A 15635-nucleotide genomic window follows, 5' to 3' on the forward strand; every position below is an offset into this window, starting at 1 on the left:
GCGAGATATTCGATCTTCCTGGGTAGACGTCACAACAGCCGCTGGATCCATTCTCCTCAAACTTGGTCGTGAAACAAAATAGCGGTGTTTTGGGGCTATTTTCGAGATTTCATCGGGGCACAGAAAATCGAGGATTTAACCGAATCCAAAATTTTTTTCGCGAAAGTATTTAAAATAACATGTAGATCCGTTTTAGCGAAAAAAAAAATTTGGGGGTTAGGTGCACTTTAAGGAACGCATAGGAAATGGCGAAAGAAATTATGTTATAACTGTATAATTACAAAGGTTTAAAAACAGTGTTTTATCCATGGTCGCGAGGAACTGCAATATCAACTATGAGAAGAGTTTAATTTTGGTGCTATCATTTCACCATGACAGACGATGTAAACTAAAATAACATGAAGACTGAAATTCCTTTCCTTGTTTAAGCTATACAGTCCCGCCCACACTTTGAATTCCAAACAATGAAAGCTAATGTCAGATTCTCGACACCTAGGAATTGTCAAGTTCGTTGAATTTATTCATATACTAAAGAAAGTTTGCTGAATTTCTTTTGTCAGTTAGTTTTGCTCCAATTCGCTGGATGAAAACACGATTCAAGATTATAAAAAATCAGCTCAAGGTAAGGGAACTGAACATTTAACGTTCAGGGACGAAGAAAATGATCGCATCATACTGTAAATTACGACTACAAAGCAGTTTAGTCCTTATTCGAGTGAATGTAACCACAGGCGTCCCAAACTCACGATTTGAGAAATCGATCAATATTAATGATTTATGTACGCCTAAAGTGCGCGGTGTTGTGTTACGCTTTGAGAATTTGAGCGCTCTATAAAAGGCATTTGTATGGAGTTTAAAATACCGAAGGGCAAAGTCGCGCAACTAAATAAAATGTTACTTCTTTTGAATAGAATGAAGGAAATATACTCACCTTGCCTGGTTTCTGTTATCCATTTGACCTATTTCATATTTTTTGGTTGTCCATTTGGCCTAATTCACGCCCAAAGTGTGACACAACACCGCGCACTTTAGGTGGTCACGTCCCACTCGATACGCCTGCATAAATCATTAATATTTGATCGATTCCTCGAATCGTGAGTTGGGACGGCTGTGATGTAACAAATAATTTCATACCTGAATCTTCTCGGTTCGTGCTTACATTTCTTCGCGCTCCAATGCTCGTCTAAACCATTTTCAATTCAGTAGTGGTCAGAGGTCGACAGATTCTTTCTTGTTTGAGAATTCCATAATTAGGATAAAATATACAAAGTAAGCTAGTCGTATTTCTCCGTCAGTGCCAAACCTCTTGCACGAGAGTCTGCATTCGTCCTATCTTAATTAATTTTTTGTATTTGCGCGATTCAAACAACGTCGTGGGAAGAAAGTCTAAACCAGAAGCGATACGACCGTTTGGAATACTGATAAGACAAAAGTTACAGGATCAGTGGTAAGAGCTGCCCTGCATGTCAAGAGTGGATGAAGGGTAATGGAGTTAATCCTTCATATTGACCTTATTTCAAAATTAATCCCGCTCAAGTTACTTTCAAATCACTCCCGGTTTCGGAAATCTCAGGAGGATCTTGATAAAGTCAATCCTGTAGCAAAAATGTTACTCACGTGGTCAGCCCAAGCAGCTCTACAAGCATTTTAATCCTCCGCGAAAACATTCACACGACGCGCGTGGCAACATTATTCGCGGAAGAAATGGGTATGTCTAAAAATAACCTGGGGGGGATATCCTTTGGAACGAAGCCTAATCTGATATGAAGGATTGACAATCTTACCCATCATCCTTTCTTGTACATCTATATGGTCGCTTATAATGCAAAAATAAATAAATAAATAAATAACTAAATTAATTAATTAATTAATTAATAAAGAAAGGAAATAAGTACCTTGTTAAAAAAGGTATATAATGTAGACCAACAAATTCCAAAGGGGTTCGTCCAGAAAAAATAAACAAATTCGATGTCCAAAACTAAATTTGATGTTTTCTGCGTAAACCTGCTGACATCTCCTTTGAAATTTGGGCATCAGTCATTCACATTGATCAAAACTCATATAATCTCTGCTCGTTACAATACGGAGCCCTTCATCCCTCCCCTAAGAGTTTGGACACCCATCTTTTCCTTTTTTTATCGTATCAGAGAGGTTCTACGGTATATATCTTATCGGAGGGTAAAGAAACAACATCTTGGTATTCTCTGGCGTCTCAAAATATCCAACTGATGGCGTGCGGCCATTCCAACAAAATGACCACCAATTTGTCTTTGAACGTCTGAGAGGAGCCTGGAGATGAAATCGGGATAAAACTCAGTTTATCTCGTCCCTTGAACCGGAGCATTTTGGTCAGCGGTAACCGAACATTTGTCCAATTTTTGGAGCTGACCAAAAAGGAGCGTGGTCTCTGGAATTCACAAGGGACGCACATGCGTAGTGCTGTTCTTGTTCTTTCTCTCTTAAGCAGCTGTTGGTGGTTATGGAGTTTCCGGTATGTGGCAATATCTTGAACATATCTTTCCATCTGGATTCTTGCATTGTTCGTCACGACAGTCCGATTTAGTCGACATTTCGCGAAGTTGGGCACTGTGATGAAACCTGTAGGTTGTAGCCAAGATTTGATACTTACTTCCCCGCCGCTTACTCAAGGGATCAGTCTTCACAGCGAAGTGAATTTTTGCATAAACAATAATAAGTTAGGAGAATTTTTATTATTATAAGAAAAACTGATGATAACTTAGATTAATTGGAATCTGCTAGTTTAAGTTGGCTTCCTAGCAATGGCCCTGATTGAGTTATAAGGTAGGTCGGCAGAATGCTTGACCACTTGATTAGCAAAGTACGTGCAGGAAATAAATATACGTAATCAAAACAATTAAATAGAATTAGCACAGATCATAGACAGGATCATTCGATTTCATTCTTAAAAGAACAGTTAGTAGCTTTTAAACGCACTTCTCTCACTTCTCAGCAAATTTCTCTGCTTAAAGAAAGTAAAAGATCCGATGAACCGGTTTTAGTAGGCAAAATAACTAAGCTGTCATTTGCATACTTTAAATCTGACAGAATCTGTTACAAATGAGAGTCGAAACGGGGCTACAAACTACCTTGCGTCGATTTTCGTTCATGACTTAGAAATGACGAGCTCTTAATTTGAAAAAGAGTCTTTTTAAAACATTTGTCAGTTGCATTCAGTGCTGGCGACATATTCAGGCAGTGAAAAACAAAACTATTTTGCTGCCCGCTGTTTTAATGGGTTTGAAGGTGTAACTGGTACCAGTTTAAAAGAAGCTAGCTAACTGGTTTTTAGACAAATTTGATTGGTGCCTGCTAAAAGAAAGAAAATCCATGTGCTCTCAACTGATGACTATAACATCAAAAGCCTATTTGAAACTAAAATAACCTTAGTAGAAAGAGAGAGAAACTTTCAGCCATGAATATTAACCAATAATATTCACACAAGGGAAATAACTAACATTGAATCAGGAACACATCTAGGAAATCGTGCACGAAGAAACAAAAATATCACGTTATTCAAGAACGTTTACAATGGTAGGTAACAACGCTGTTTTGATTGTTATATCTTTGTTTAAAATAACATGGCCAATACGAGAAGGAAAACAGATCAACAAAGGAAAGGAAAGTTTTTTTTCTGTGATACCTCAAGGATCACAATTCTTACACTTGGGAGTCTTCACGATGCGCTAATTGACATGTTATTAATTAGTTGTACGCTTGAGTTCTCAGTTTGTTTCTGTTGCTTAGCTAAATGTCGCACATATTTTTCCGCCGCCATCTTCAGTCCATTTTATTGTCAGGTTTCTAATAAAGTTTCACTATCTACCACGCTCTATGCTCTGAAAAGCTAACCACAATCATCTCAATAATTCTTTGAAGGCAAATGATTCGAAACATAAAACACTGAAGCCATTCTTTTATTATTTCTTATGTAATGGCCAGCCGTGCTGGATGTAGGATATTAATCATTTTTAAGGAAGAAGATTACAACGGTTCTCACTTTAAATAAAGTGGACTGATTTCCGCTAGTATTTACAAGATATTCGTCGAAGTAGAGGCTAAGGCTACTGCTCTGTTTGTCTTTCTCATTTTCATTTGAATGCTCTTGAACTGACTGTACTGTTTATATGGTTCACTACAATGCCAAGGTTACCAGCAGTTCTCCTTTCACCATTGTGATTTAAGTCCTCTCTCGAAGAAACTAAGGAAAATAGCAAGTTGTTTTCATTCCATTTTCTGAGCGTTCTTTTTGTCAAAAACTGAAACTCTAGCCTTCTATTACATACAATTTTCCAGGATACCTTTGTTATTAATTCATCCTACTTATCAGTGCGCTAACATTAATAAACCTAATTATTTGTATACTGATTGTTACCATTATCCTGTCGTTTATCTGATTACATGCATGATGTTGGCGTTGCGGCCACGAGCATGCGTACTCCTCATCACCGGGTGGTGGGACCGCTGACCTGCATGTCAACTTATCAAAATGCTAGGAAAGGGATAGGGCAACCTGGCCTTGGTTAGTCACTTCACACTGCGAATACGAGCGACTTAACAACTTTTATGATATGCTATAAGCTTTGCCATGAGTTTGGGTGCTCGTCTATCAGACGTTATTTTGGCATAAAAGTCTCTGCCCTTACTAAACAGCAAATTCACGAAGAAGATTTGCTTGCTTCAAAGGCTACAACAACAGCTTAACGTACCTATCGATCGATCGTGATTTTTAAATTATTTCATGCAGTTTACTAATATATTAACTTTAGCCCGGCATATCGTTTTTTCTTAAGCTACCGGCATTTACAATTTAGAATGACTATTTTATTCAAATTGCAGATGTTTCGAGGTGTTATAAAGTATGTAGCCTTTCTTGGAGTTCTTATTGGAATTGGAATTATCACAAAAGTTCTAGAACAAGTTGTTGAAAGTGCAAGTATTAAAGGTAAGCCTCAACATAATTAAATAGGACTGTCTAACTTCGTTTTTGAGTTGATCATTCATAAGAATTTTAATTCTAAAACGAGTTTAGTGAAGTTGATTTCAATGCATACAAAAGAAGCATAATTTGGCAGCCATTTATGAAAAGGGCCTATACACTTGCGAATTGTCGATGCATATTTTCGCCTGTCTAAAGGTGTTTGAGCGTTGTAGGAAAATTCAATCAACTGGCTGAATGGAAGGCTATCTGTAAAACAGTCTACAGGTCAATTTATAGTTTTATTTTATTTAGTTCTTTTCAGTTTTGTTTTCCTCCGTACAAGTTTACTGACTGTAGTCTTTCGGCTTTTTCCTCCCCAGCTTTATACATTAGTCAATATGATTCTCGATTGCTCAGAAGAACTCCTTCAAATACAGAAGTAACACCACTATCCCAAACGTCCAAAGTCTACACAAAACTTAGTGAAACTAAAGATCCGTTTACGCTAGCGGGTAAATCTAGAATTGAAGACCAGAAACTGCTTCAGCAAGAACTTCAGGCGAAATTAAAAGATTTAGAGGAAAGAATAGCTTTGCAAGAGTCTGGCTGGGATCCAAAGCTGCCAATTATTTACGCCATTACTCCTACCTACAGACGCTTTCTGCAGAAGGCCGAACTTACACGTTTGTCTCAAACTTTAAAACACGTTAAAAATTTCCACTGGATAGTTGTCGAGGATTCACATGAAAAGACAAACCTCGTAAAAAGGTTTTTGAGTAACTGCGGTCTTAAGCACACTCATTTAAATGTACGGACTCCAATAGAGATGAGAAGGTCACGTAACAAACCGCGCTGGACTAAGTCCAGAGGAGTGGAGCAAAGGAATGTAGCACTTGATTGGCTGCGTAAGAATGTGAAAGCTAACGAAACCAAAGGGGTGGTTTATTTCGCTGATGATGATAATACCTACGACATCAGAATATTTGAAGAGGTAAGACCTATTTAACAAATCGTTTTCCAGTCTAGTGGACAACTTGTCGTTAATTGACAAATAGTTAGTCGTTGATTGAGTGAATTTTGAGTAAACTAGAATAGAGTGCCTAAATTGGTAGAGAATCTAAATTGGCCATGAATATCGATTGCGTAAATCATTCGTCTGATGGAAATAATTGACAGTTATAAGAATGACTTTGAGGCGCAAAGCCTATCTCGAGTGACTAGCGTAGTTTCCATTTGATCTGGTAATCCTGGAAAGACAGGCAGACATTGAAATGGTTTAGGAAAGTTTTCTCCAATCAGAAGCTTTCCAGTGCTGTAGAGCCACATTCATTACTGCAGCGCATACTTACATTTTTTTTCCCTTCCTCCGCACCAGATGCGGGACATACAGACAGTTGGAGTGTGGCCTGTTGCTTTCACTGGCGCGGCCAGATGGGCTGGGCCCATCTGCAAACATGGTCACGTCGTCGGATTCCACACAAACTGGAAACCATTTAGGACTTTTCCAATTGACATGGCGGCGTTTGCGATAAACCTAAAGATGTTATTGGTAGACAGACCAACAGCTCGCTTTGATCCTGATGTTAAACCAGGTTTCTTGGAGACTTCATTTCTGGATCAAATCACCACTATGGAGGATATGGAACCAAAGGCCGGAAACTGTTTAAAGGTGAGCAGCATGTAGCAACAAAGTGCACAACGAGTCAGCGAGGTAGATAGGCACACAAGAAGGAAAAATGAGCGGAAAAACTACTGAGAATCCTGAAAAGAGAGCGTTATTTTGAAATAGTTTCGTCATTGTCCCCTCATGATCCAGTTTAGCGTCTTGCCCAATCAGCCAGCAAGCCATGCGCAACGTGCTTCCTCAGTCCTTACCGCTAATCTTGATTTTAAACGCTCTATGATGTGTCTGAATGTGCTTATTTATATTACCATTATCTATTTCAGGTATATGTGTGGCATACCAGGACGGAGACGCCAATCGTTAACATCAATGGCGAAAAACAGCTCATCAAGAAAGGAAAACCATCAAATCCCGAAGTTGAGACATAACCCAGCCTAATTTTCCATTTAAATTTATTGAATTTATGACATGCGCTGTTTTGCCACGTTCGTCACCTCAATGTGAAGAGTGTTACAAACTAAATCTGTTCGTGACCCTAGAGGCGTCCTCTGGCCCTGAAGAGGAGGCCACATTCTAGGCATGGAAGAGACAGCAAAGGCACACATCTGAGACTGAATTCGATTACGAACTTCTGTTATCCCAGTTCACGCGTCTGACATCCGAAGCCCTCTTCATCCCAGCTACGACTGATTTAGTCAAGAGTAAACAATAAGTACTTTGGATAAAAGAAGACCTTATAGTAACACATTTTAAGGTTACATAAAATGAGAAACCTTGCCCATACGAGCATAGCCTTCGACGATGTCCGTGTCAACGTTACAGAGCTATAATACTCTTGATGCGGGACTGATTTTTGAACTTAAACTTGCATTGTCGAGAAAGAGACAGTACATCATCCTGGGGCTTCATATCTTTACCCTCAGAATCGAATTTAAAAGCACAGACAATGGTAGAGAGAAAAATCTCAGCTTATGATACTCTTCTTCCCCAGAGTCTCTTTCCCTCACTAAATACATCTTTCGCATGTATTTTTAGCGTCAGCTTGCCTGGGGTGATACCATGGTACTAAGATGATTAAAAATTCATAAAAGTTAGCAATATTTACAAACGACTAAGTGGCATTACAATGCATTTTAATCATAACCAACTTCTATGTACTTCAGGTAAAGACATGCATTGTTATGTCGTAAGCCAAGCATTGATAATGCGTGACTGTAGTTGACAACTACTCTGGTACGATAAAAGTATAGGATGAACAAAACGAAATAAATTGTTTTCCCTGGTTGATGTGACACTTAGATGGATATAAAACTTCAAAAGAAAATAAAAATTGAAAACTGACGAGAAGGGAGAAAAATGTGAAAGTGTAATCTTGTGAAAAATCCCCGGGCCATTCAGGTTAACACACATTCTCGTCCCCAGTGCTACTCGTCTTAAAATGTCGTTGACGAGTAGCTCTGGATGCACCCAAAAATTCGAATTTTTTCATTGGCTGACAAAAAATGAATGCGCAGCAGAAGTGAAAATTACAAAGCTCTACGCATTCCATTTTACTTCCGGCCCGAATGGCGGCACCTTCGCTCAGTTGACACTGGCGCGCTTTACGAAAAAAAAGCAAAACAAATGGTGACCATTCCCGATCGATCCGAAGGAATCGTAAAAGTTTTCACGTAACCAAAGAAGTACATCGCCTGCAACGATGTAATTCTCGATCGTAATCATCGTCCTTTGTTGTAGCAGCCGAGAAGGTGGGAAGAAACGTTTAAAACTCTGAGAATCAAGCAGCTAATACAACAATTACTTTGTCGCTGACCATACCCCAAGAAATCATAAAATTAAATTTGAATCGGCAGTGGGTTTCAAAAAACGCTTGTCTTCCTTTATGAAAAGCTCTAAAGGAAACTTAGAGCCTGGTGGAAAAACGAAGAAATATCACTGTTACTGAGCAAATGTGGCACTGGAAATCCGAAGGTGAGTTTTCTCTCTCTGAAAGATCAAGCAGATCAGATTCTAGCAGTCCAAAATGTATTGAATGATATTAAATTGCCCAAATGAGTCAAAGGTCCGTGTTATAATACTCTGCTATGTACTTGGATGATGTAGCAAATGGTCTGAACATGAAATTTGGTTTGTTTCTTCCACAGATTGTTATGTATGTATCTGTTACTACGTGTACCTGTTAAGAAGCTTCTGCTGTTATAGATATATATAATATCTGTTTTTTAGCTCCCCTCTCTTTAATTATTGAGACCTCCCCTATAATCTCCCCCCTCAAAAAAACACGAACAAACCTTTTGTGGTCAGGCAAGAATTTAGTTTGCTTCAGAGCCCCCACCCAAATTTATTATTTTTTTTAATAATTTACTTGTGGAAATGATGAGTAAAGGAAAATAACCATAAATAACCATAGCTGAAATTTGAGGCCCTTTCCTCTCTCCCCACTTTAGTTAGGAAGCAACTGCAATTAGCAAAACTTTATTCCTTCACAATAACATTAATCAGTAAATAACAATAATTTATCATCAATGCAAATAACTGTGAACAAAATATAACTGATGAACGAATCATCAGACTAGTAGGTTTCCAAATGTAATTTGGAAACTCTACTAAAAACAAATCAAACATTATAGGTGTACAGAGTTATGTTAATATCCCCATAAGAAAAATATCATAATCTTTTGGTTGGCCTTTGAAAGATTATTTATTTCCTGCCATTATTTACTATTCTTTGTTAGTTTTCAGACCATAATAGTGCGACACAAATTCTTCAAAGGATAACAATATATGGATAATTCAAATAGGAATGTTGCACTTGCAGTTCAATAAATAATACTGAAAAAAAGGAGATGGAGATAGAACCATCGTTAATAGTAAAGCTATGTGGTTGATGTTCTGATCAACCACAAGAAGTAGAAAGTATGCATTCGAGATTTGTTGTTGTACATGGTCGAATAACAGGCTGAAGAGCCTTATTATTAGCATGAAGTAACATGAATATTGCATTATTTCCCATTCATTTTGTTCATCCAGTTTCCTAAAAAAATCTTCCATAATGTGCACTGTGGCACACCAATATGAATCACTCTCTTCACACCAGGCACCTCTACATGTATACCAATGCCAAATACTAATTTTATAGTTACATCATTTTGGCTGTTTTATATTTTTGGTAACACCATGTACTCATATGGGAATACTGAATTAAATTGTTATTATTGTTGTTGTTGAAAGCACCCAAAAGATTAAGCTTTATATAAGCTGATTGAAAGGTATAAAATGAACAAAAAAAATTATATCAACAAAAGCAGTGGGGGTTGGGGGAGAAAATGGTGTGTATAGCCCTATATCTAGTTTTGTGATGTCTCCAGTCACAGAAGCTCAGGTGACCAGGCTTTTCTCAAGTCTGAATGTACAAAAATGATCATTAGATGTTCCAAATAAGCTAATTAAAATTGCTGCAGAGCCATTATGGAAGCCCCCAGCAGACATATATAACCACTCAATAACAACTGGCGTAGGACTTTTATTTATTTTTTTTTTCACTGCGTTTACCTTAACACGGTAGTAACCACTTCAAAAACCAATTTCTTCCCTATACCCCGGTTACCACACACATACTTTTTTTTTCTTTCTATAGCCATATGCAAAATAGATTTCTCTTCTCATATTTATTTAATTATAATACTGATGTAAATTAATTCTGGAAATAGTGCACAATAAAAGTTGATTGATTGATTTAATTTGACAGTTAAATGATTGTGTAAGACCCTTTTTTGTAAAGAAAAAAAATAGAACAGAATGGGGTTACTTGAAAAAATGAGGGCACGATAGATCATATGAAAGTGAGCACCTTTATTACATTCCTTGCAAGGAAAGATGAACAAAACTCCAATACAACAAAACTTTCCTGAGTTCAACAGATTTTTATTCTGCTGCAGCTTACAAACCTATGTAGATAACCAGGAAGTAAATAGTTCTTACCATTAAAAAATTCTCCCTTCATCTATCAGCACGGCGTATATTTAAATCCTCTGGTCAGTGATGCAATTTCCACGGCTGATTTCCACAAACGCTTCAGTGTGTCCATAAACAAATTTCACCGTGTCATCGATAGACGTAATACATGTGGTATCCTGATTACTTTGCTTGAAAGCTTTAACAAATGCACCTCGCTCTTTAAACTTCTCCTTTTTACCGAATATGAAGAGAAGAAACAACAAGAACACAGCTATCGATCCCTGAATTTTTCTAGACGGTCCACCACAAAATGCGCAGCGAAATCCGTTGGTAAAATATTAGACAAGCTTGCAATCGTATTTGAAGCGGCGACGGCATTTAAGGCCGCTTTCTACTCTCGTTCTAACTTTAAATCACCTATTTAAACTGCAGCGAAGTGAAAACACATGTCAATGTTCCGATCTGTTTACATCTGGAGAGTACACCCTATTCCTCTCTCCCCTCCCTCAGGATTAGTTTCTGAGCATGAGCAGATATGCAGGCCAAAGTTACGCATGCGTTACCGGATGTCCGTGATTTACGGACATCCGGTAATGGCTGCTACCAGAGCCCTCCGTTTCTCCGACCACGTGACCAAAAGAAACGGAGGCTCTGGGGACGAGAATGGTTAACACACATTTAATTCACAAAACTCAAACACTGATCTGAGGAACTTCTGAAGGTCTGAACGATTCGCTGCAATGAAAAGAATGACATGTTTCGACATGTTCCCTACAATCTGTGTACAGTTGAGACAAGGGCAAAGAACGCTGAGCTACAGGTTAAGCTACAAGTTATTGTGCCCAATTCGAACGATGGCGGTAAACCGTTCCCTCGCATGGCGACAATTGCGCATGCGTAATCTGTAGCTGCGGTGATAACTCCTTATGTGCCGAAGATGAACTGAAACCTGCAGTGACAGAGCAAGCTATTGCAGTCAAACGAGAAGTCAAACTCGAAGTCCAACTCTAGCTCAAATCCAAACTCGATCTTCCACGATTCCCACAGTGCACGTTCACAGAACTGAATTTAAGCTCACTTGTGGCACGTTGGTGCAGCAGTAGACCAGTATATCTACCTCCCCGCCCCTCCCCTCCCCCCCCCGCCCCCTGCTTGATGGCCCAATAAATTCCAAGCGCGCTTATCCGCCCCCGACGCATTTTTCATTATATTTTTTCAAAAATGGATCTAGTGTTGTCAATTACGCTATACAGAAGGTATCCAAGGCCACATACGAACCTATAATGTGTGTGACTGTAAATCGAAACTCATATTCGCCCAAGCAGGTAAGGGAGTACCACGTTAGCCAAATTCATTTCGATCCTTGATATTTATGCATTCGGGATATAAACTTGTATGATACCTCGCATAACGAAGCCCGCGATTATACCCTCCCTACTTTACCCTTCCCTTGGATATATTCAATAAGCGTTCTCCAAAAATATATTTGTGCTATCCAAATGCCAAAGTTTCTAACACGTAAACAATTCCACTAGCAGAGAATGCTAATTTAATAAGCGATACATTCAGTTGAACTAGAGATATTTCCAAGGCCGTTGACGAGAAAGTTCATTTTAAAATTTGTCTGCATGCAGTGTTCCTGGTGTTTCAGACCTTCTTGCAACCCGAAGGATGATATCATTGCTTCTAAGACGGATGTTACTAAAACTGGTAACGGAGAACGGGGAACGGAGAACCGAGAACGGGAGTCTGAGAACAAGTGAAAGGATTCCGGCAAAATGGCGGACAAAGGAAAAGAAAAGGGAACAGAAATGTGAGGAAGTGTTACGATTGTAAACGTGAGTTTCTACCGGCTGTGCCCCAGAGTCCAATATGGTACTGGGTTAAACAAAGCATAAAATAGCGCCTGGGCAGGAAATCGAATCGGTATTATCACATGCTTTCCCAATAGGTCAGTACAAAATGCAGACTGCAAGACTGCAGACAGGGTACAAAATGCAGACCAAGTACAAAATGTAGACTGCAGACTGGACACAAAACGCAGACAGAGAATAAAGACTGTTTTTCGTCTGATGCGTGACAACATGTCATCTAAAAACATACTGAATGTCACGCAGTCGCTTTTCCGCGGTCATCTTTCATCAACATTAGCATTATTGTGGAATATTCTTTGCTTGTTTCTTCATATATTTTGTCTTTGACAAAGTGGCCAGACCATAGGTTATTTATCTGCTGCTCACCTGATTTGCCAGCTGACTTGCCGATATCCGAAAGGCCGCCACGCTGCCGATAGCGAAGACAGCGGACGACCCACGTTCAAAGACAGTCATGTGTTATGTCACTTGTCCTCGAAATCGTATTGATATGACAGCTCGCATACAAAGTGAGAAGATATGAGTAGACAATGAAGGCTTGAAATTCTATTTAAGAATGACTGTGGCCTGACCGATTGGGAACGTGGCTTGTGATAATACCGATTCGATTTTTCCCTAGACCCCATTTCATGCTTTGTTTATTACAGTGCCAATCGGACTCTGCTATAACAAGAACGTCCTGGGCACATGATCAGGAGGCACAGCCGGTAGAAACTCATGTTTACAACTGTAACACTTCCTCGCATTTGCCAAAATTGCTCCCTTTTGATAAGTTAATAAAGATGGTGAATTTTAAGCTCGGTAATGAAATGTGAAGGTGAATTAATCAACATGACACGAGCGTGGGAAAAAGAAAAATTCTGAGTCCCGTGACCTCCCGAACACCGGGCGGGCGCTCTATCCACTGAGCTACGAGAACTCATGGAGAGCAAGGCCATTTAACTGAGTTCATATATGACAGGTGTCCTGCATACTGCTAGGATCAACGCTATTGAAGTCATCGTGAGTAGTGATAAGTTGATAAAGATGGTGAATTTTTTTTCAGTTAAATGGGTTCTCGTAGCTCAGTGGATAGAGCGTCCGCCCGGTGTTCGGAAGGTCATGGCTTCGATTCCTGTCGGGGACTCAGAATTTTTCTTTGTCCCACGCTCGTGTCATGTTGATTAATTCACCTTCGCATTGTTCCCTTTTCTTTTCCTTTGTCCGCAATGTTGAATTCTCAGGCGTATTACCGCTGTACTCTCGTTCCCAAACTCCGGTTCCCGGTTCCCAGTTCCCCGTTCCCCGTTCCCCGTTCCCCGTTCCCCGTTCCCCGTTCCCCGTTCCCCGTTCCCCGTTCCCCGTTCCCCGTTCCCCGTTCCCCGTTCCCCGTTCCCCGTTCCCCGTTCCCCGTTCCCCGTTCCCCGTTCCCCGTTCCCCGTTCCCCGTTCCCCGTTCCCAGTTTTAGTAACATCCTTCTAAGACATTATTGCCCTCTTTTCTATCGGTAGAGTCTTCTTGATGTTTATTCCGTACCATTTTGAATTCTTTAAAGGTGCGTTTTGGTTACCAGCACGGAATTTTACCGTCTAGTAGAAAACCGCGACACACGAGGCCATGTTTGTTTTCGATACTGCGATCAAAAAATAACTTTCTACTACCCCCCTACTGAATATGCAAAAGTACAAACACAACAAGTACAAGAGGCAATTCGGTTGTATTTTCAAAGGGTCACTTACCTCACCTACCCTGCGAGGGACTTCATATGCTCCCTTGTCACGAACGCTATATAAACTGTCATAAATAGTCCTTTATTTAGATCATTAGGAGATAAGTCTTTGCCAGTTTTGTTTAGGCCATCGCGGTCGCCTTTTTAATTACCTTAGTTTCCTTTCAATTATCAGTCAATTCTCTTTTCTTGGATAGAATACCTGTTTGGCGACGTTCCACCGTTGAACGCCCTTCGTTTGCCACATGATAAGGAACGCCACTTTTAATTTTAGCCAGTCGGAGTTACGTTGTCGTAGGAGAAAGAAGTGATCGGAGTTTATTAGTAGTCAGTCCTTACACGTAACTATCGGAGTACCGTCGGAGCATTGGAGTTACCTTTTCTTTTTCAGCCTTTAACGCAGCACCGGACGTAAGTTCTACTCGTTTATATTCACCTTTTCGTTTTCCTTTTACCACGCCTTTGTAGATCTTGTAAATTTTAGCTCTCTTTTAATTATGTATTGTAATCTACTCTGTAGTTTTCACCGCATATGTATAATATTTGGGCAAGTCGACCTTAATAAACGCTGATCAAGTGAAGCCTGCCCAATTGTTCTACATCGTGCGGTTGACGTTCGACGAATTCAACGCGCACCACATGCCAGCTACTTGGGTTCGTTACACTCCCTCACCCGCCCCTACACGAAGTTAACAAAGTTTCAAACAGCATGGTCCTTAAGAATGTTGACTGACAAAAACATTGGCTTCTGAAGCGCATGTTTTTGACGAGGAACTAGCATATCGCTTACTTGAAGCGTTCACGGTTCTCGCCGTCAGTGCTCATATCCGACTTTGAACTGAGAAGAAAACAGTTACTGCTAAGTCCCATTTGTGTATTATTGGTCAAGACATGAGGTGCATGCTAAAATATTTGTGTAATCACAGGCGGCCCAGATAACTCGATCCGTAACCAATTATCTTGGCCACAGGATTTGAATTTCTAGCTTAACGACCTCGCCATCGTGACAAAGTCGCCTCGAACCGTCGAGAGGCACCTGGCATTGGTCAGTTACTCGTTGCCATCTCTCGCTGCAGTTAACGGTGCTTTTAGGCGCTAAATTCAGCTGAATATTGTTTGCTCCTTGTATTTTTGCAGTTAACATTGTTTGCTCCTTGTATTTTTGCAGTTAACAGTGCTTTTAGGCGCTAATTTCAGTTATACACCGCCGCACGGTGCAATTTGCGTAATCAAAAAATGCCCCGTGCCTCTCGACGGTTGGAGGCGACTTTGTCACGATGGCGAGGTCGTTAAGCTAGAAATTCAAATTCTGCGGCCAAGATAATTGCTTACGGATCGAGACGGAGCAGAAATTCAAAGCAAGAGTTGGAAAACCAGCGATTCTCGAGCGGTTAAGATAAACTTTGGAACCTTGGGAGAAAGCGAATGGGAAGAAGAGTTATCGACGGCTGCCATGAGGCAATTTTGACGAGATTAGACCATTTTTGTGGAATTCACGGAGCTTTGAGTGCGGGCCGTCGGGCCAGTGGGTCG

At 39.9% G+C, this 15635-nt stretch overlaps 1 protein-coding gene across 1 annotated transcript; it reads left to right on the forward strand.

Annotated features, from left to right (window-relative positions):
- The first annotated feature begins 3190 nt into the window (after positions 1–3190).
- On the forward strand, positions 3191–7944 carry LOC145494779 (galactosylgalactosylxylosylprotein 3-beta-glucuronosyltransferase 3-like). The gene is made up of 5 exons (XM_081474351.1): positions 3191–3552; positions 4858–4963; positions 5320–5930; positions 6315–6608; positions 6887–7944. Exons 1-5 carry the CDS (start codon positions 3550–3552, stop codon positions 6989–6991), a joined length of 1119 nt encoding a protein of 372 aa, XP_081330477.1. The 5' UTR covers positions 3191–3549; the 3' UTR covers positions 6992–7944.
- The last annotated feature ends 7691 nt before the right edge of the window (positions 7945–15635 follow it).

The sequence above is a fragment of the Orbicella franksi genome, chromosome 8, assembly GCF_964199315.1.
Source record: "Orbicella franksi chromosome 8, jaOrbFran1.1, whole genome shotgun sequence".
Classification (NCBI taxonomy): Eukaryota; Metazoa; Cnidaria; class Anthozoa; order Scleractinia; family Merulinidae; genus Orbicella; species Orbicella franksi.